The sequence below is a fragment of the Gossypium arboreum genome, chromosome 1 (assembly GCF_025698485.1).
Source record: "Gossypium arboreum isolate Shixiya-1 chromosome 1, ASM2569848v2, whole genome shotgun sequence".
Taxonomy (NCBI): domain Eukaryota; kingdom Viridiplantae; phylum Streptophyta; class Magnoliopsida; order Malvales; family Malvaceae; genus Gossypium; species Gossypium arboreum.
In genome coordinates this window covers 117,602,597-117,624,823 of record NC_069070.1, presented here as the reverse complement: position 1 = coordinate 117,624,823, position 22,227 = coordinate 117,602,597, and the positions used below count along the sequence as shown (strand labels likewise).

General features: G+C 31.9%; 4 protein-coding genes across 6 annotated transcripts; 2 read left to right on the top strand and 2 right to left on the bottom strand.

Annotated features, from left to right (window-relative positions):
• The first annotated feature begins 851 nt into the window (after positions 1-851).
• LOC108481174 (dirigent protein 15-like) lies at positions 852-1,415 on the top strand. Its single transcript, XM_017784335.1, has one exon. It carries the CDS (start codon positions 852-854, stop codon positions 1,413-1,415), a length of 564 nt encoding a protein of 187 aa, XP_017639824.1.
• Positions 1,416-5,056: 3,641 nt separating this feature from the next.
• Positions 5,057-8,986, top strand: LOC108480302 (uncharacterized). 3 transcript variants are annotated; one of them, XM_017783252.2, is made up of 5 exons: positions 5,057-5,451; positions 6,661-6,783; positions 8,248-8,367; positions 8,523-8,622; positions 8,738-8,986. In XM_017783252.2, exons 1-4 carry the CDS (start codon positions 5,415-5,417, stop codon positions 8,585-8,587), a joined length of 345 nt encoding a protein of 114 aa, XP_017638741.1. In that variant the 5' UTR covers positions 5,057-5,414; the 3' UTR covers positions 8,588-8,622; positions 8,738-8,986. The 3 variants fall into 3 exon arrangements, 2 of the variants coding, with proteins under 2 accessions (XP_017638741.1, XP_017638740.1); XM_017783251.2 differs by having other exon boundaries at positions 8,523-8,629; XR_001870597.2 differs by having other exon boundaries at positions 5,058-5,451; positions 8,523-8,638.
• LOC108480301 (uncharacterized) lies at positions 8,760-13,977 on the bottom strand. The gene is made up of 8 exons (XM_017783249.2): positions 13,829-13,977; positions 13,098-13,153; positions 12,862-12,986; positions 11,966-12,125; positions 11,156-11,586; positions 10,465-10,974; positions 10,101-10,224; positions 8,760-9,325 (listed from the first exon to the last, which is right to left on the bottom strand). The coding sequence occupies exons 1-8, from the start codon at positions 13,895-13,897 to the stop codon at positions 9,187-9,189; spliced, it is 1,614 nt and encodes a 537-aa protein (XP_017638738.1). The 5' UTR covers positions 13,898-13,977; the 3' UTR covers positions 8,760-9,186.
• A 1,637-nt stretch (positions 13,978-15,614) lies between these two features.
• Positions 15,615-21,140, bottom strand: LOC108480536 (gamma-glutamyl hydrolase 2-like). Its single transcript, XM_017783569.2, has 10 exons — positions 20,581-21,140; positions 19,870-19,956; positions 19,594-19,683; positions 18,908-19,002; positions 17,873-17,933; positions 17,190-17,279; positions 17,016-17,078; positions 16,659-16,747; positions 16,010-16,102; positions 15,615-15,910 (listed from the first exon to the last, which is right to left on the bottom strand). Exons 1-10 carry the CDS (start codon positions 21,016-21,018, stop codon positions 15,859-15,861), a joined length of 1,158 nt encoding a protein of 385 aa, XP_017639058.1. The 5' UTR covers positions 21,019-21,140; the 3' UTR covers positions 15,615-15,858.
• Positions 21,141-22,227: the final 1,087 nt, after the last annotated feature.

Sequence of the window (22,227 nt, the reverse complement as noted above, 5' to 3'; positions counted from 1 at the left end):
AATTTATGTCAAATTTGACACATATTATCTATATGCAAGTGGATTCTTCCATTAAACTATGTTATTGGAATTTTACTAATTAATTACATTAAAATAAATAATAATATAATATATTGTCTCAAAATTTACAAATAGTTATAATAAAATAAAATTTTAAAATATATATTAAAATTAAATTGGAAGAAATTTAAAAAATCACTCCTTTAAATGAAATTTGTAAAAGGAAATTTGAGCAACTAAAATCCCCTCTTAAAAGGACTAGCAAAAATTTTGTTGATTGATTTATAGTTCGATTAGCATGGACAATATTATCAACACAGGAGGGCGTGAATTTAAATATGTTGAAGCGCATTATGAATAGTTATAGACATAATAGTAATAAAAATTTTAAATTCTCTAATATATTTATCCTAATAAATGAAATTATTTCCATAGCTTTGAAAAGTTTAATTCCAGAAATAAATTTATTTCCATCACTTCGAAAAGTTTAAAACAAATAAAATCCGCCCACGAATCCATACCTAAATTACATTTGAATAATAACATTGAATTCCTTCCTACCAACCTCCAAGTGACTAAGTCTCAAAAAAGAAAAAAAAAAATTCCTTCAGTTCTCCAATCACAATTAGACTCTTCTCCAGAATTTTATGATTTTACGAAAGATAAGGAACACAAGAATTACCCGTATTCACACTGAGATTTATTCAAAAAAAGCTGTTTCTTCATCTCCAGCACAAATTCTATTTAAAGCCCTAAGGTGTGCAACAAAAAGCACAAAACCAACAATTTTTATCTTTTTCATTATCAAGTGTCAAAACCAACTATTTTTAGGTAAACATTGTGAAAAAAAAATGGAAAACCAGGTGATATTTGCATGGGCAATTATATTTTGCCTTGCCGTAGCACCAGTGTATGGCCAATACTACTCCAGAACTGTTAGGGCAGGTCCTCGGGTGGAAAAGATTACTCGACTCCACTTCTTCTTCCACGACATTCGCAGTGGCGAGAACGCTACTGCAATCCCGATAGCTAGTCCCAACACCACCCAGGATACGCCCACATACGGTACCTTGTATGCAATGGATGATCCCCTCACTATGGAGTCTGAACTAACATCCACGCTCATCGGAAATTCTCAAGGGCTCTACTTAGATTTAAGTCGAGAACGTACTAAATTTACCGCAATCTTTTATGCGGATTTTGCGTTTACCACTGGCAGGTTCAACGGAAGCTCCTTCAGTTTGTTCTCACGCTTTTCCGCCGAAGATGCTACTAGCACAATTCGTGAAATGGCAATAGTGGGAGGGAGAGGTGCGTTTAGGATGGCCACAGGATTTGCCCTCTTGCGACCCACTTGGAGCAACACGATCGGGGATGCTATTGTCGAGTTCAATGTTACTTTGTACCATTACTAAACCCAATTGCAGAATACTGAAAATTAATAAATAAGCTCAATAAAATAGTATATTCCTAGGCCTTATATTTAATGTACTGTTTAAAGATTTTTTACTAATTAGTTAAATATAATTAAAAATTAATTATAATTTTGTAATTGTTGAGTGGTTGTTTTTCTCTTCCCCTCTTGAGGGTTTATTTTCATATTTATAAAATATGATTTTTTAATGTGATGTACTAGATTCAAATAGGTTTTATGCATGTCAACATATGTCGTCATTTAGGATCAACATGCGTCTTCCTAACATGAGTTTACCAGTATGTTAAAGAACTGTGTGTTAACGAAGCTTCCAAACTAACTTAATGGTATGCAAGTTATATAATCATAAGGAATAATCGATTAGATCGATTTTAATCAAATAGTAGGTCGAATCAGGACGGATGATGGCTAACACTATGACAATCATCTTCAATCTTCATTAATTAATATAATTGTCGTACAACATTTTAATTTAATTCTTGTCGAAAATCCTTTAAAATGAAAACTATATCTAACAAGGTAGCTATTTTTCTTATTCTCTTTGCAGTCCAATTTTGTTAAAAATAATCAATTTAAAGGTTTCACAAAACTCTATTTATATAATTTGCAATTTGGGAAATTTGTGGATTATTCTAAACTCTTTTATTTTTAATCTTTGTTAAAGGCCATTTGGGATAACTGATTCACCATGTTTTCCAAGTTGTAGTTGCAAGCAGTATTTGACTTTATTAGGAGGCAGTTTCATGTTGCCCTGTAAAACCATATAAATACCAATTATATGTGATTAAGACAATTGATTATAATTTTTTTGGCCGTAACAATTGAATTGCATATTCCTAAAAACGTGCCTCAAAATCCATGACACATGTAAACACATACAAAAGCAAAAACACCTGCCACAAACTTAGAAAGGTTAAAAAAAAAAGAAAAACGAAAGATTGAATTAGGACTGAAATAAATCAAGGATACATTCATATGTTATTAGTATAAAAATAGCAACGACGATAAAATTAAATATTACAATAATATTATAGTGTGAGGTTAAACATATCACACCAAATCACCTATTCAAACCTTACCGCATTTAATTTTGATCTATCCCTCTAGAGGCTTGGACCAAGCAACTTTAGAAAATTTCTCCTGTTGCACTTGTCTGTCATTAACAATTCCCTGAGCATCCATAAACTCCTTAGATGCAAATAGGATGGGCCGTATAGTACAGTGAATATCAATATTCTTGCCTTCCATCAAGAACTCACAAACAACCTTCAAAAAAATCCTACAGGTATACAAAATTCTAATCATTAATACCTTGTTCTGATCCCAACAATTAACCTAGACTGGACTGATTTAGATATCAACCTAGATAGGACATCAACTACAAACAAATAAAGGTGAGGAGATAATAGATTTCCCTGGCTCAGACCTCTAGATAGTAGTCCAAGCATCTACAAGTGCAAGATCAGTGGGTACAAATTAATAATTTTGAGAAAATAAGATGAGAAAAATGAAATTTTAAGATGTAAACTCAGACTTTTAACTTAAGAGTTTTTGCAAAAATAAGTTTTAATTCTAAAAATTCTAAAATTTTATTTCTCAATGTTTGCATAAATTTTCATTTTATTTATACATTTTGTAATTTACAATTATTTTTAAGAATTTTAAATATTTTGTTTATAATCTTTTAGGAATAATGGATACCAAACTCATGTCATCTATTAACTTAGATCTACCTTATAATGGTCGATTTCAGCACCATACGGATGTTTTAGGACTGCATTTTCTTGTGTCTTCGCCTGCTTAGCACCCTGCCAATGAGTCTTTGTGTACATAATTCACAATCCTATTTTGATAAAAGTAGATGCATTCAAGTCCTTACATACAACTAGATACACTTAATCACGACCCCTCCCATCAATATTTGTTATGTTTTAGATAAATAGAAAATTCTTCTTCTTTAAACTAGGATTATCAGGAGTAATCTAAGAACTAGCAATTCCATATCTTCAGTCAAATAATATGTTTCCATCAACAATCATAATGGGATTTAAATATTTTTACAATATTTTAGAATTAGAACTAAAATGGTCAATTTTATAATATTAAGGGTTAAATTTATTAGATTTTTTAGATTTATCATCAAATTGAGAGAATACGTAAACATCGGAAGACTAAATTTGTTATTAGGCCAATAAAAAAAGTGCACATTAAAGTTCCATTACTGATTAAAATATTTAATTTAGAAAAGTTAAGTGATTAAATAAAAAGTAATAATTAAGTGACCAAAATAAAATTAAATACATAATTGATTCACTATACTTATAATTTACCCTAATTTTGAGCTCAGAGGACGAAACTACTAGACATTAAAGATAAAAAGGACTTGTAAAATTTGGTACAATATGGGATAAAATAAATGATTGGAAAGTGCAAGAAAAAGTTACAAAAACTAATAAAATAAAATGTAGTCACGAAGAAGGAACATGACAGCCAACCACCTCTCTAAATCCATTCACGATTATTTATTTTTTTCCATTAATCAAATACTTTATATACTGATTGACCTCTGAACTTAGTAAATTTTCTCTTATTCATCTTTAGTTTTTTTCAGATTATATTATACTGATCTCTAAAATTAGCATCTGTTACACAGATTAGTCTTTAAAATGATACTGTTTGATTCTTTTCTTTTTTTAATTTTTGATGTAAAAAACATAGGACTAACACGTGAAGAAATAAAGAGACAAGATATAGATTCATCTTTAACTATTCTTTAACAATGTTTTTAAAAACCTTAAAATTTTGAAAAAAATTAAAATTTGTTAGAAAAAAATGAAATATATAAATTATAAAACTTCAAATATATATAAATTGAAATTGAAAATAAAAATAATATATAAATTGAAAATAAAAATAACAGTATTAGTTAAAAATTCAAAAAAATATATGTTAAAATTCAAAATAAATAAATTTGGTTAGATTTTTAGTAAATCACAAGAAATCGTAAAAATATAAAATTAAAATATTTTAAATATTAAAGAAATAAAATGTACCGATTGATGTTTGTCAATTCTTTATTAGCGTCGGTCAATGCTGGTCAAGTTTGGTTAACTTCAGTCAACGTCCGATCAATTTTTTATAATATTTTTAAAATATTGACTATTTATTTTTTATATTTTTAAATTTTATTTTTATATATTTTTAGATTTTAATTTTTAATTTTTATTTTTAAGTTAAATATTTAAAGAGTAAGCTTTTAGATGTTAAATCTTAACTTTAATTTTTTATTTTAAATTTTTATATATTCAGTTTTGGAGTTTTATAATTTATAATATCTTTTAAAATTTTAAATCTTTTTCAAAATTTTAAGATATTTTTTAAAAAATTGTTAAGAATAATTGAAGATGAATCCACGTATGCTCTCTTTATTTCTCTACATGTCGCCCCTGTACTTGTCCATGTAACAAATTGTGCTAGTGTAGGGGTGAATTTGTATAATGCATGCCAACCTTAGGGCCAATATGATTAAAAAAACATTTAGGGGCTAATTGTTGCCAAGTTCAGAGGTCAATCTATATATTAATCCTTAAAAAAACTAAACGTTAACAATAGGGATGGGTTTGGTGTTAATCATAGGGATCGATTTGAGTAACAAATGCCAACCTTAAGAATCAATGTGATATAAAAATTTTAGGTGCCAATTTGAGAAAAGTGCAAAGTTTAGGGGTCAATCTATATATTAAGCCTTGAACAAATCGCTTGTGTTTTTTTTTTTTCTCTTTTAAGAATTTAATTGAAGTCGCCGGAAAATCTCAGGCTTTATCACCGGAACACATTTCATCTTCTTTTCTCTCTTCTCAGACCAACTTTGACTTCAATCAAATTTCAATCAACAAGAATTTGCTTTGAAAACATAAAGAAAATTCCTTTTTTGGGTTTCGAAAATTGTGAGATTTTGGGCTTTTAGAAGAAAAGTGGAATGGGCTGTGCTGGATCGACGCCGGCCAAAGGAGACGGTGAGTCTATTTTACTTTGTTTTTTCTTCTGGTTTTTCTTGCTTGGTTACTGAGAAAATCGTCGGGAAAGTTGGAAGCTTGAAAAACAATGACAACATCTTTGATTTATTTGAGCTCAAGAAAACTTTGGAGTTAAGCAAGTTAAATGGTATATTAAACAAGTAAAGTTTCTGATATTTCCTAAGCAGCTAAAAGGCTTCCGCTTGAATTTCTTTTTCTTTTTAAAATTTTTGTTTCAATTTGTAGTGTTTTTTCGTTCATTTTAAGATATAGATAGCATTTTGGTTATTCGATTGTGTGATAATTATAGTCTCTTTGTTTTTTTTTTCTTTTTCTTCCTATGGATGATATAAAAACAAAAACAAACCATAATGTTGGAGCCGTGATTGAAATATCTATCATCTATATATTCATGTAACAGCTAAAAGATTGAAATTTCTGACTTATTCCTTTTCATAGTATAAATAATGTTGTTATAGACTGAAAAAGAGAAAGTAGAAGAAAAATGGGGCTAAATTTGGGACGATGATTTGAATGTTCTATTATTAGCTTGCAATTAGTACTCAATTTGTTTTCCAAATGTTTCTGAAAATTTTCTAATGTGTTCCATTTAGATTTTTCAATAAAGAAAACTTGCATTTTTGGAGTTGCAAGCAACTACATTGTTTATTTATTTATTAGTATTTTTCTATTGTATCGAGATTCAATAGTTGAAAGTTTGGAGATTGATGATCAAATTATGAGAAAGAAAAAGGACTAATGCCTTGGCTGCATGAAATGGGCTATATAATTATATATTCATTCATGTTATTGTCATATGTATGACAATGGATCAGTTTAGCACAATTCATAATCATATAGGAAACTTTATTTTCAGTCCAAAGACGGTTTCATATTGCGTAGAGAAGGGATAGTGGATGCTAGGATTCTAATCCGGGACTTGCTGAATGCCTCTTAAGCATGGCTATATAAACCGATTGAGTTAAGTGCCGGATTCTTATCACGTAGGAAACTTTTTCCTAGTTTGAGCTCCAAGCATGCTATCTTCAAAAGAAGTAGTGCTTGAGTGTTTGGGTGGTTAGTTTCTTTTTACCATCCGTAACTAACTAACTCTTTCTGGCAAACATGCAGTATGAAATCATGCTTTTAGATTTGCATTTGAAGTGTATGTGTAGTAAATGATATAGTGAACTCTTTTGGCTCTGATAGGGAATGTGAAAAAGATCCGGAAGCCCAAGCCCTGGAAACATCCTCAGCCGATAACGAAGTCTCAACTTGAGCAGATGCGTGAAGAGTTTTGGGACACTGCACCTCATTATGGTGGCAGTAAAGGTTGTACCTATGACATATAACCAGTAATGATTTTGTTTCTAGAAATCAACCGTTAGGTTTCCATGCATAAGATTATGAGTATCTTTCCACGATTATCAATTTTGTGGGTGAGAAGAAATTTTTTTGATCTCAAGTTGACCAAATGGAAAAGGTCTTTTTCTTTTCCTTTACTGTATGAGTTAGGGGAAATTCAGAAAATGCTGAAACACTGAGTGGATAATCTGATAAAGGCAACTGATCCGCCAATATGCTTTCCTACTTAGGTGGGGATCTGTTTCTATGGAAAACTGAATCAAAGTGAAATGATATATGCCATTTCAAGTTGGTTCTGAAGTCAGACCAAGAATTGTAGATATGAAATTATTGTAGTTAGATACTTGGATTCATGTAGTGAGTTATTTTCTTGTTCATTTTAAGTTCCTTGGCCCTGATATACAATGTTAAGAGCTTTGGTTACCACTAAGATTACTTGAGCATGCATGTAAATCAACAGAAACTGGAAAGTATAAATTAGGTAGACCAACTCTTTCACTATTCAGCCTAATTTCAATTTTATAGCCCAAAAGGAAAATGAAAGAAAAACTGAGAGAAAAACATGTGTATTCAGCAGGTTTTAGCTTCCTCTTAGCAATGTTCTTATGATTTATAATTTGTTGGTGTTGGCTTTAGCTTTATTTATTTATTTTATTAGACTTAGTGTTTGATTGATTAGAATGGAGTCATTAACTGGAACTATAGGTTTCATGGGAAGGTTCTCCATAGATATGATTTCCAAGCTAAACATTTCTATTTAGGAGTTCCTGCCAACTTAAATACAAAGGCAGGGTAAATCATATTGAGTTAAAGATGACACAGTTTGTAACCCTTACGACGCTTGTGTTTTAGGAGAACAGCCTTTTTAGTTCCACTTATTTTAACCAAAATCAGGCTTACTAAAATCCTACAATGATTTTTGAAAATCCCTAGAGTGAGTACGAACTCTCAGTACTTAATAACAGTAGTCGGTTTACTAATATTTGACTACTGAACAGTATTATGATTGCAAGAAGGAAGTATGTCTTCCAAGCAAGGAAAAAAAAAAGTGTAATAGGAGTTGCAGGAAAATCAAAGAAAAATACTGGATTGACTAAGGGCAGAGTTTAAAAGAAATAGAGAAGAAAAGAGAACCAAGCAGGAAACTCAAATAATAATACCATTTTTTTCATTTAAATATTGGAATAAATATCACAGGCTGTATGTCTTCAATTTCTGGTCTCATCAGGAAATATGGTTTCTTTGCTAAAATGCAATCTAGTTTTATTGTAGAACAGAACATTAGAAGTAAATGATTGAAAGTGAACTGAAAAAAGCCATGGTGCCTTCTACTTATTATAAAGCATGTTTACTTTTAATCTGTTTATATGTTAATAACTTGGTTATCTTCACATGGATCTGGAATGTAAATGTCAACTTCCTGGACGCTAGAGATCTGGGATGCACTTAAAGCTGCTACTAAACAGGATTTAACATTTGCTCAAGCTATTGTGGACAGTGCAGGGGTCATAGTGCAATCTGCCGATTTAACTATCTGCTACGATGAAAGAGGTAATGAAACCTTGTTGAATCAAAACTTGAAAACCAGTCAAGCCTCCTTCAACACCCCTATGATTCATCCTCCTTGGAAATAGTTAACTTTCTGAATATCACATATTCCGGAATGAAATTTCTTCTAACATGCTTTCACTAACTCTTCTTTGCAGGTGCCAAGTATGAACTACCAAAGTATGTTTTGAGTGAGCCAACCAATTTGATCCAAGAGAGTTGAAAATAGAGAGAATAAAGAGTGCAATGCACGCTAAGGTTTAATGTAAATCATGTATATGATTCCCTCATCTTCTTCAAACCCCTTTATGAACTTAAGGCCGCTCAATCTATGTTCCTTTTTAACTTTGTGTTTACTTTCGATGTTCACTAGGTTGCTGTAAGTTTCTCTGATGAAATGATCAAAAGGCATAAACATTGGTTTCAATCAAGATGTCACAGTTCTTCTCTGAGCTTTTGTGTAGAGATAGTTTTTGTTTGGCCCTTGTTTGAACTTGAAGACTATGTATAAGATTTTACCAAAACGAATTAAATAACTGAGTTGAGTCAATGCAATGACATAATATCTTGTATGTAAGTTAAATTTTTTGTTCAATGAAAAATAAAGTGTCGAATCATAAAATGAATTCATTAGGGCACTGCTCTTCATTCCAAAAGGTAAAGAAATAGAATCAAACAGCGTTTAGTCATGTTAAATCCCTCATATGGAAGTCTTCTATCAGACTATCCTACATGAACATGCAGTATACATCTTCATAATAATACATTAAAATATACATGAAAATGTATTTCCGGCTCAGTTGCTTGTTGGTATCACTGTGATCAAGCCTTTTTGAAGAAAGATAGAATGTTGCCTTGCTTAGGATCCTTTGCATTTCCAGCCTTCTTGTTTCCGGCTTTGCCTCCGGGATTAGATGGTGCAGTGCTTCCAACAGCAGGAGACCTTTGGGGTGCAGTAGGCCTGCATCAACAACTCTAAAAGTTAAGACCACCCTGCCACCCTACTAAAAATGTAAATTGAAATAAAACATCTACATGATAGAAGCAAATATTGGCCTCAATGAAGGCTATCAATCTCATTGACAACACAGCTTAGTAACCTAACAATTATATTTCAATTGCTTGAAGTAGTAAAAGCATTACATATTGTAGAGAGATTATACCATCCCTTCTCCCACTTTTCCACTGTTTTCTTCATCTTTAGTCCCCTACAGTTGGGCTACACAATTTTATACGATAACACAATGAATTATAGTTAAAACTGTCACAGGAATCCCTGTTGGCTTATTTCCTTTTTGATGTTCTAGCAAAGATTGTTAACCCTTCATCCTAGGACCTATTTTCGGGAAATAATTAGGCTTTAGTTTTATCGGTTCTCATGTATGGCAGGAGGAAAGAGGGAGAAAAACAAGGAAAACATGAGAGATTAAATCGGTTTTCCAAAGTGAGAATCCTGAAAAAGATTATACATATTTGGTTGCTGAGTTTCAAATAACTAGAATGTCAACTAAATCACTGCCCCAACCTGGAAACCTGTACAACTAAACAGAATGTTCACTAGCAGGAAAATACGAATAAAACCAAACAGCTGGTTATTTTTCAAACAAAGATGTACTGGCTTAGAGAAGCACTTCATGGCAAAAAGAAAAGGACATATAAGCAATTGTCAAATGCACTTCTGCTAAATAGCAACATGAGAACTAGCAAAAATAAAAATAAACAGAAAATAGCATAACCTGTTAGTGGTATTTGTAACAGTATTGGCTTCAGCATTGGTTGTTCCACTTCCAACTTTCTTCGGCATATGATTTTCAACTTTCTTCACCTCTGTCTCTTCGCCTTCCCAAACTACCTCATTTACTAATATTAGCATAAATGAAAAAAATATATATGAGAAGATATACTCTTTTGAATTAGCACTACTATTATTGTTTGCTTCAGTTTATTGCATGTAAGGGGGAAAGGGGGGTACAAATGTACAAACACCAATTTCTGCATTTCTCATAAGAAAGAACGGGCAATGAAATTATCTAAATTGATGAACTGACAGGGGGAAAAGGAAAACAGCACTCTTGGAGAGAGGCTAGGCATTGGATTTACCTTCTCCTCCATGGTCATCGATATGTGTTTTTATCACCTTCCTCCTTTTAGGTGAATTGGGTGCAGCATCAGTCACTTCATCCATCTTATTTGGAGCAGTGTCAGGAAGCTGGCTCTCAAGCTTAACCACAGAATTTCTACCATTTGTGCGTTTGCTGACAAGTGAAGTTTCTTCCCTCAATGATATATTGGGTTCTCCATCAGTCATTGTCTCTTCCTTAATATTTACTTCATCCTTGTTTGGCTTGTCTACAATTGAATTGGGCCTCTCTGGAACCAAAGTTTTAGAATCTTGTTCTGAACCTAAAAGTGATTTCCTTTCAGGGGGATCAGGTGAAGCTAGATTGACAGCATCTTCATTCTCATCTTCATCTGAGAAATCAAAAACTACCCTCCGCTTCTTATTGCCTTCACTATAAGAAGCTCTCCTGAAATTAACCTCATAAGCGTCAAGGTCACTGTTCTCGTCTTCTACTGCTTCACGAGCACAAATTTGTGCATCTGCAGTACCTAGTAATTTAAAAGGAAATTACAAAAATAAGAAAACCAGCCAGCTATGAATATAAAAGAAAAGAAGAAATTTAAATAGCAGAACCACCCAAGTAATGAGTCTTAGGTTGATGAATACAAGTTTGCTTTATAATTTATAGAATGCACTTAAAGAAATTCATATAACAAGGAGTAAACACACCATTGAAATTTTGGATGGAATCGCAACCAACTTCTGGCACAGAACTGGACTTTGGTTTTGTACATGCACGACCCCATAAAGTTGCTAATGATCCTTCATTTCCAGTGGAGCTTTTACCATTCTGATCTTTGTTTTTATTAGAAGGCAAGGAAGTAGTTTTCTTTTTATCGGTAGAAGGCTTGACGGCCAGATTATGGACTTCACGAATACCATCGCTTTTGACATCTTTTACCATAATGGGAGTATGCTGAGCAACTTTTGAGCTTGATTGCAGAACTTTATTTTGTTGAGATGGTAAAGCTGCGTTGGTTTGAGAAGAATTCTGTTTGGATGGTCCTGAGGTTCCCGCACTATCTGGTTGTGCAGCAGCAACCCTTGCAGTAGTTCCATCAACATTGCGCTTGACAAATGAAGCTGAAATCCCACAGAACCTGAAGAAAACAATAAGGATAAGATATACACATGGCAGACAGATGTAAATATTCATCTGATTAAGGAACTAGCATTTTACTTTCACCTAGGTTTTAGGACTATATGAGCTGACTTCATGTCTCTTGACTCACCCAACCCCTCCCATCAGCCCCTGCCCCCAAACCAGACTATTACTCTTGTGTGGTTTTCTATTCCAAAAAAGTGTCTGTAAACAAACAGGCTACTTGAACCTCCACTAAATGTATAGATAAGTAACTAAACATCTGAATGGAAACTACAAGGACCAGAAAAAAGTGATTAACACGGAGGAACCACTAATGACATTGAAATATAATTCTCTCCTTGTGCTGTGATGATCACTTTACGGAAGTAGGATACCTATTATCTCTCAAGCAATTATCCACTGGGGCAGGCCGCTTGAAGAGCTCTTCAGCTTGTAGAAATTCAGTATTCCAAATTGCAGCTGGGTCCTCTGGAATGCAAACTTGCACACTGTATACATCAGCTCTGCAATTGCCATCATATTCTTGCTTGGCTTCTGCAAGAAATTCAGGAAAAAAGAATTTCCATTAATTATTTACCTAATTTTGATATCCCAACAACATAAATATTATTATGGCATAAGAAGACAAACATCTAGAGGATTAATATAATATACCAAAAACCACCTAAAGCATCTTAAAACACTGATAAACTCAATAGTATATTGGCAATATTGAAAATGTACTTGATACATCTCTCTTCACATGGAGGAGGCATGGTTTGATAAAAGGTAACTTCTAAGTAAAAGGAAACTGATATGAAGGAAGCTTTCCAGCAATACTGAAAATGTTGAAGTTAAATAAAATGTGAAAAGCAACTATCCTGTTTCTTGTATATAACTGTACTTAAATTTGCATTGTACAGTTGTAAATGCTCCTTCATGAGCCTTAATTATGAAACAGGAATAACAGGTCAGTTACTCAAGTGAATGAAGATTTCTCAGAAAATAACTCTCTTCTTTTAACGGGGAATATATATAAACTTGGAATTATAGGAGAAAATCATGAGGAAGAATGTAGATTCAAGTTAGCATTATAGATATAATGGATATCAACAGTTGAATGAACTACAATCTACTTTGACCATGACTACCCTACTATATGTGGTTCATCTATTCCAAGAAATATGATCCTGCAACTTTTACACAATCACACATGTAAAGGCTATTACACCCTAACTGCAGATGTATTAGAATAAGTAGAACCAGATGAAATTTCCATGGGAAGTCTAACCTGAAAGTTTATGTCTTGATACAAGCTGAATATGATAGTTTGATGGAGAGTTCTTCAACCAGCCAGACAAACTATATACAACTTCTAATCCACTTCCATGCTTTTCAACAAACTCAGCAAGCAATCTAAGTACAACTATCGGTGAGTTGGAAAACATTATCTATATGATTCTTGATGTACATGGCTACTTAAAGTGCATGGAAACTTTAACTACATTCTTGGCGGGAGAATTTTACCTCTTTGCAACGTTGGATGAGACCAGAAAATGACGACTCAACCACTTGTAGGATACCTGAAAAGAAATTCACTTTGAATGTGAAGTCCTTGCTTTGAACAAAAATTCTAGCCTACAAATAAAAGGAGAGAATTTTCATTGATCTGAATTATCATAGAGTTCCTCTAAGACAATTTTATTTAAGCATATAAATCGGGAAGATAATACAAGGAGAGGCCAAATATGGTCCTACTACATAATTTTGTATTTATCAAAATCTCCATTCAAACTGCAAACAACGAATCACTTCTTCCAAAGACTGTACTATACAAAGCGTCCTTGGAACAGAATTACCATCTTACCAAATCGAAATACTCTAAAGAAAAGTTGTAAATTCTGTTGGTTTTACTTTAAAATTACCATCTTCCTTTAATCCCCAAATCTATCAAATAAAGACACAAACAAATAACATGAAAAAGGGAATAGGAAGAAATTTCCTGCTAGTTACATATGTAATCAAAAGAGACTCCATTTAAAACCCCGACCCAGAAACCAATTGATGCACTAAAAAGATCAGTAAAAAAAAGCAAGAAAATGGATAAAACCCGTGAATTTATTACCACAAGAGGAAAAGAAAAGAAATCAAAATTTGCAAAAGAGAATATTACTATTAGCAAAATCCCGGAAGCAAACCAACAAATTAAGCCAATACGAAAGTAAAGTAAAAATAAAATCTAAGATAACAGAACTTACGACTTGAAGTTTATCGGAGACGAGAGCTTGGATCTCTTCAAGAATACCTAGGGTTTCAATTTGGGTCATTTTCTTTTCTTTTTTCTCTTGGGAGGGTTTTGAAATCTGATTTGGGAGATTTTCCCTCTAATAACGGCTCTAACTTTCCCGCCATTGCTTGTAGCTACCTGGAAATTAACATAGGGATACCTGTGGTTAATGTTTGCACGTGACTATTCGAATTTGCACGTGACTTTGTGGGGGCGCAAGGACCTTTCTGTCGCCGATTATTAATGTAAAAGAAAAAAAACTCAACTTTATAGAAACAAATATATATTTATATTTATATAAATTATTATCTTTTATATATAAATATAAGTATCAACCTTTTCTTTTTGAAGAAAAGCATCAACTTTATTTTAACAACTTTACCTCTAAATTTTTAAAATTAATACACTTTAGCTATCTTAATAATGTAATTCATTAATTTTTAATTTAGTCACTAAATTTTAAATTAATTTTTAATAAAAATTAAAAGAATTTTATACATTTAATATATTTAAATTTATATTTAATGCATCAAGAATATCAAGATTATAACATATTATCAACATAGGTAAAAAAATATCAAAATATGTCGAAAATTAGATGTGTGCATGGGCCGGGCTACCCGGCCCGGCCCGAAGGCCTTCCCGAAATGTGGGAGGATTTGGGCAAAAATATAGGCCCGAAAAATGGGCTTGGACAAAAAAAAGGCCCGTTTAAAAAATGAGCCGGGCCTCGAGTAAGGTATTTTTAGCCCGGGTCCGGCCCGAATTCACTAAATGACAAAAAAAATCTATATTTTTTTTATTTTTGAATGCTATTTTCTTGTTGTTTTCTCCATATTTTGCCACCATTTTACTATTATGTTGCTATTATTTTGTTAGATATTGTATAAAATTTATTTTATTATTAACTTTTTATTATTTTAAAGGCATTTGTTAATTTTTTATTATTTTATAATCATTTGCTTGTTAAGTTGTTTTTATCTTAGTGTTATTTAAGTCTACATATTTTTCAAAATTTATTTTCAATTTGTTGGAAAATATTTATTTTGATATTTTAGTATTTTGATGTATTATATATATTTAAAAAAATAAAAATAATATAAAAATTAATCTGGTAGGGCCGGGCAGAGCTCGGGTTTTAGTATTTTTAACCGAGTCGAGCTTGGACAAAATTTTAGGCCCGGCCGGGCCCGAGCCCAATAAATGAGCATGATTTTTAGTTAAATCCAACTTAAACTCGGCCCGGCCCATGAACACCTCTATCGAAAATACATCATTGTTTTTTTCAAAAGAGTGAAAGAAAAAAGAAGAGATTGTTTATATTTAAAAGTTGAAACTTGATTTAACAAAAAAAACAAAAACAAAAGACAAGTTATTTTACCACAACACCATTCACCAATTGATAAAATACTTTATTTTTAAGTTCAAAACCGTTAAATTGCTCAATAGTCGGCTGTTAACTTAATTATATGTTTTTTTAACCATTAATTTTATTCCATATTTCCATGTCATATTGTAATTTTGGGTTTAAAATAGTTTTCTTAATTATAATATGACATGAAAATGATGTGAAATAAAATTAATGGTTAAAAAACATATTATTAAGTTAACAACCACATCAGCGTACTGTTACCAATTTAACAGTTTTGGACATTTATGTAAATTACCCTTAGCATGTCATAAACCGCATCAAATACAAATCCATTTCTTTTTATATTTATCTCAGACAAAAATAATGTATTTAAGCTTAAACCCTATTTCTATGGTAAAGTATTCAAGCTTATTCATAACACAAATAAGAATAAACGTAGCAAACTTTATTTATCAACTACACCTACTCATATGATAAAATGAGTATGACTTCAGTGGCAAGCATCCAGTCCGTAACTTATATAAATGAAGAGAGCAATCATATTCAGAACTTGAACAAATCACAATGCAAATACAACGTCAACAATATACATATATCCAACCACGTACATCTTTAACTATGCAACTCAATCAAATCCGAGCTTGACGTTGTGTAAAGATGTAGACCTCATCGAAACCCCTCCTACAGCATTCGAATTCACAAACATGCCAATCAGCTTACATTCAAAAGGATGGTGTCCTAATAGTGTCAAAACTTAAAAGGATTGATGTATCAGCTTACCCAGCTTTCCCACAAAACGTGGGGCTGTAATTATAAATAAGGTTGTCAAGCACTTTTTGAGCAGCTGGCCTATTCAGCGATCTCCTAGCCTCCCTGTACCAGAAAAAAAGAAAGTTAAATTACCTCATCTTCCAAACAGATGAAGGAAAGAGATGGTATTTATTTTTTATAATTTGGGTACGGCAAAATGATGTTGGGGTTTGAACTCAAATTCTTATGCCAAGAACACAAATATCTCACCACTAGTCTGTCACATAATTAGAAATATGCCTTTTCTTCCCTTTCCTCTTTCATATATTCGTAAAACTACGGGCATTTCATTCTCAGCCAGAAAAACTACTTTGTAGTATAGCATGCTGAAAATGAAGTTTGCCTATTTCCTTTCCTTCTCCTTTCATACTAAACTGTTTATATTCTTATATTGTTTATATACTAAAATTTATCAAATTTCCTTTAAACATTTCTTCCTTACATACGCTCTAGGACGAAGCAAAGCATATCCACATGGGAACAGCTGCCAAAAACTTAAATAATATGCTGAAGTGCAAGATTGTGTCTCACTCGAATATAACAAACGCTCAGTTTGTTGTTGACTAAATTGTACGAATATAAAGAACTATTAATAACTTCCTTATTTAACATTCCTAACCTGATTAAAAAGTTTGCAACATGTTGTGTCACTTCAATGGCGTCATCTGAGTGTGGAATCATAGGCAAGCCCCATTCAAAAGCATTTTTCTGCAAAACATATGGTCAGACTATTCATAATGAAATGGAGTGTATTGGTGGATCATAGAATAACACTACAGTTTTGCAAACAAAACTAAAAGGAGTAAGAGAAACAGAAGCAGAGATACACAAAGAAGTAAATAAGGAAAAAAAAGACAGCAATTCCTCGTAGTAGTCATAGATATGATTATTATTTAACAAGAAAAATTACAAGTGTCATGCCAAACTGTACTGAGGCATAAATATGACGATGATCAGATAACACTAAAAGAGGTACCTCTGGATGCCACTGGAAGGCAGTGACAGGATAGCCATGTGCTTGCGCAGTGGAGACATATACCTATTATTAACACTTCAATAGAAATAAGGACATTTAAAGCAGCCATAAAATGTAATGAGATAAATCAAGTTAAGACATTTCCTATGGCATAGTGATGGTAAGATTCAGAACCTTGTTATTTTTATCTGTGCTTGTTGTTAAGATCTTGAAGAATCTGGACAGATTTGGAGTATTTTGAAGCTTCTCTGGCGAAATGCCATACTGTTACAATGAGACATTCATTTTAGGCAATACTAATTAGCTTGTACATATAAACATAACAATGACAATGTGCCACAGAAGAGGGCGGCAAGGATTCTCTTAATAAGCACATGAAAGAAAGATAACTTTTGAATAGGGATATATTATCTTTAACTCTGAAGAAATGTTAGCATCTTTCTTCTTTAACAGGTCTCTACTCTTAGCACGACATCTTGCCTGTTGAGTTTTCTTCTAAGTTAGGCTTTTAGAGACCAAGAATGAGGTTCAAGGAAATCAAATTACAGATTAGGAGAACAGAAGGCATGAACAATTTACTGTGCATTAAAATACATTTCATCCCTCAAATAATAACCTGCACAAGCTAACAAGTAGGAAGCTGTTAAAAGTGCCAAATAGAGGAAACAGGCAACCAGTGGCAATAAAATTGAAAAAAAAAGAATGAAAACATTGAATAAATCAGAATTTAGATCCTTCATTATCAGTTCATGGTTTTAGGAATGATCCAAAGAGGACATACTAGAGAAGCAAAAGACAAACAGTTACACGTTGTGCAACTAATTTAAAATATTAATGAAAGGAGCCATGAAACTCACACGATGGTTTTGCATGACTAGGCAATCTGTGCCAAGCTTTTGCAGCAAATTTGGAGGAAATCTGGCAAAAGAGAATAACTATCAAGCTGTAGAAGTGTGGCACTCACTGGAGCAATGAACATATAATTACACTCACTATAAGAAATCAGATAAGCTCTCACATAATAAACGTCAACCAGGTTGGGCTAAGTAGAAAGTTTGTAACAATATCGTTCTGCTACTAACTTGGACCAAACTATAAATTATCAGCTTAAAATCACCTCATTTTTGCTAATGATTGAAAGGTTAGATATTATAAATGGATATACCTACAACATTCATAAAGCCTTTTGATGATAAAGCAAACAGGAAATTAAGGTTTATTACTGTGCTCAGCTATTGCTATTTATCAAAGGTGTAACTCTGAAGTTCAGAGAAGTATTTATTAAACTCTCCTCAATCAAATAAGAACAAATTCAATGACACTAATCAGGAAGCTAAACAAGCACACATTTATTTTAAGTGTTAAACTTGTTTATGGTCTTCACTAAAAGCTTCAGGTGAAGTCTGGTTACCGTACCAATTCATTGCCATGTGCCTACGGTGCAAGCAAAAGCTAACAAGAAAAGTGGTAAGCCATAGTACCAAAGTTTCACACCAAATATTATGCTATGGTCATCATTTAACCTGAAGAACAACTTCAGGAAATCTCATGCAACTAGTTGACTTCCTTTTCTCTATCCTCATGCAATAAAGTCCTTATTCAAATAGGGAAATGGAGAGATCAGTCTGACAGAACATAGACTGCATATGTATTGCAAGCCTCTTTCCCTTCTTAGCAGCGCATACAGAGAGGCTTTTGTTACTTCAACACGTCAACAGTTGTGAACTTTCCTATAAAGCATCTAATGCATGACCAGCAAAACATATTTGAAATATAAAATACTTAATCCTCCAAGGATAATAATTTAAAAACTGAGCAAAAGCATCAATAGAAAAATGGCACCAAAATCAAACAATACTAATGTACCATGAAAGGTAATAAAGGTTTCGTACCTTTGAAATACTGTTCCTTCAATATTAACATTTTCCACAAATTGGAGACTAGAGGCTTGATTTGATGCAGAAAATGGTTCAAGAATATTTTTGTCCTATCAGCAAGAAGAAAAAAAGTATGTATTCATTAAAATAAGATTTTGTTAAATTTTTTATAATTCAACAAAGAAAATCCTTACGTAAAATAAGTTATTGGATACAGTAGTCATGGGTAGATTTAAGCTAACTTGAAATGAAGTGATTTCTAAAGAACCAGTAGGTAAGATTTTGAGATTTCAAATTTTTGAGATTTCAAATCCATTAGAAAATGTTTTCCAGCAAGGTCAACCATTGGTTTGGATGCCACAAACAAGGTAACCATGACATCCTAACAGATCAAATTCTGCAGTTTTCACAATATGATGAACATGCAGGAGTTGCCATTATTTAGCCATGTTAGGCCAACAGTAATCTTTCACAAATGGAAATTATAGAGTTCCTTAAATCAAGAAATTTAAAAACGTCTCATTTTGTCATTTTGCCATGACGCATGAATGAATATTAGTAGAGAAAGTCCCAATAGTGAACAAAAGTTAACTACATCAAGAAATGCCATATAAACAGATAAAAGCCTGAAGAATATAAATTGTTTTTCTTTTTTTAAAAGGAAACAGATAAAAAAATGTCAGATAATGTGAGGTGCTTACTTCGCTGATAATCATTGTTAAAAGTTCAAAACCCAAACAAATGGCATATAACGGGAAATGATCTCCCCTATCGTTCTTCTCTATAACTTTCTGCAAAAACACAGAATAAAAATTTTACATGCAACCCAAGGAAATTGGAAATATAAAAACATTTGAAGCATAAGTTGAAGAAACAATAGACTTGCCTGCTAACACCAATCTCTTGCCTATATTTTTGTCTTAGTTTCATTTGAATTTCATAAAATCAAGAAACAAACAAATATAAATATAAATTACCTTGAAAATCTTTTTAGCAATATCATAATACAAGCCGTATTTAGACCACCCTCCTGTAAAAAGCACGCCATTAACCAATTCAAGCTTCTGCAATATGAAGGTGGAGAAGAGACTTAGCAAGCTGCCAGGCTTTTGGCAAAGGAAGGCAACAACTACGCTAAAGTAGGTATCATAGCATCATAACACTGTCTAATCATAGCAAATCAAAGCAAGGAAATGAAAGGCATATGCATATGCAATCAACCAAGCAATCAAAATATCATTTCAAATATTAAGGTACTAAAGAATATCCAGAAAAATGCAAATAAGCTAAAATTCGATCCTTTGCATAGACGGTAAGGAGATTGCAACAGCTGGTAGTATCCTAATTTATGATTTAACAAAAACGAGAGAATTTTTTGTAATGCAGGAATAGCAAGCATTTTTATATTCTTACATTTAATTAAGAGGAAAAACTTATTATGAAACAAAATATTAAAAATCACAGTATCGAATTTTACCTAACAAAAAGAAAATATTTTTCATGACCAGATAAGTTATTTAAGATTCGAAATCAGGAATTTTTCTTTCCAAAAAATAGATTTACCAAAAAAAAAAAAAAAGACCGACTGTCGATTTTTTTTAACCGAATTTTGAAAAACACACACACCCCCAAATATTCAAAGTCAAAATTCAGCATTTTTACAAGGGAATGAGCATCATGATTATTACCTGGAAAAGAATCTCTTCCGGCTCATTATAAATAAGAGGAATGATTCGAGCCCCAGCCGCTTCCACGAACTTCACGTACGACGCAGCTATGTAGGAAGCGTTAGTATCATTGTTCAGCCTCCCCGACGCGCCGTCTCCTGGATGACTCAGTATCCCAATCACAGGCCGATAATATAGCTTCGGGTCAGCATTCGCGCAACTCGAAAAGGAAATTAGTGAATCATCGGCCGAGCCGTCGCCGCGTTGACTCGGGAGGAGGAGTCCAGTTGAGGTTTGAGCTTTACCAAGGGAGAGTTCTTTGGTGAGGCAAAGGAGGATGGGGACAAAAAAGTAATTCCACATGTCCAGAGAGGAGGAGGAACAAGAAGAGGAAGGGGAAGGCACGGTGTCGTTTGCAGGATCGGAGGATGAAGGGTTAGAGCCAAATAAGGAGGGCATTTTGGAGAACTGAAATATAAACAGAACGAAAGAAAAACAAAGGAAAAGTTAAAAATTGAAATCAAGTCCTTAAAAAATTTGGAAGGAAACTGTGCAGTTGAAAAATAAAATTGTTGGTAATTACAATCAATTTCATCTAATAATACATTTATTATTTATTATAAAACAACTCGAAATTCGCCGCGCAATATAATATTTAGTAATTGAACTTGTTATTTTTACTAATTTGATAATTAATTTTTATTTAATTTATTATTTAAATTTGATATTTTTTCTTAATTCGGTAATTGAATTTAATATTTTTCTTAATTTAGTACTTAATATTTTTTTGTCCTCTTTAATATCTGAATTTGATTTTTTTTCTAATTCGGTATTTAATCTATTTTTTGTTTAATTTGGTACATTGACTTGTAAAATGTTTTACAATATATTAACAATGTTATACTTTTACAAGTTTGTAAAATAATCAATGTATGATAGGCATGTGGCAAATAACATGACATTTCTTTTTTATTTTAAATTTTAAATTACTTATCATTTTATTTATTTATTTTACTAATTTAAACTAATGAATTTTTTTTATTTTGGGTTTTAAAACTCTTGTTTTCTTGTTCAATATTAATTCATTAAGCATAATTCAATGCCTAATTTTTTAACACAAATTTTAATAATCTTGACGATATTTTTGTAGCACGATATAGAATTTAACACCGTTAGTGTTTTGGGTAAATTGTATAGCATTTAATAAGTTTAAGTACCAAATTAGAAAAAGTGACAAATTTAAGTACCAAATTAGACAAAAAATTAATTACCAAATTAGAAAAAAATCAAGTTGAGATACTAAATGTTATACTAAGTCTTATAAAATAAAAATATTATAATAATAATTTTAAGTAAATAAAACAAACTTTATCTAATATTATCTCCATTTTAAAATTTTAATACACAATTATAAGTTACTTTATTTTCCATACTTTGATAGTTAGTGTTTTTTTAATATTTTATTATACTTTTACCCAATTTTTAAGATCTAAAATTTAGTAACAATTTACAAAATATTTTCTCATTATTTATTAAACTTATTTTTGAACCAAATTATTTATTGAACTTAATTAAATAAAAAGTTGTGTAATATTTTTTAGCTAGGTATCTAATTTTTTAACCAAATATTTAAAGTACCATTATGGACCGTATGTAGTATTTTTAATT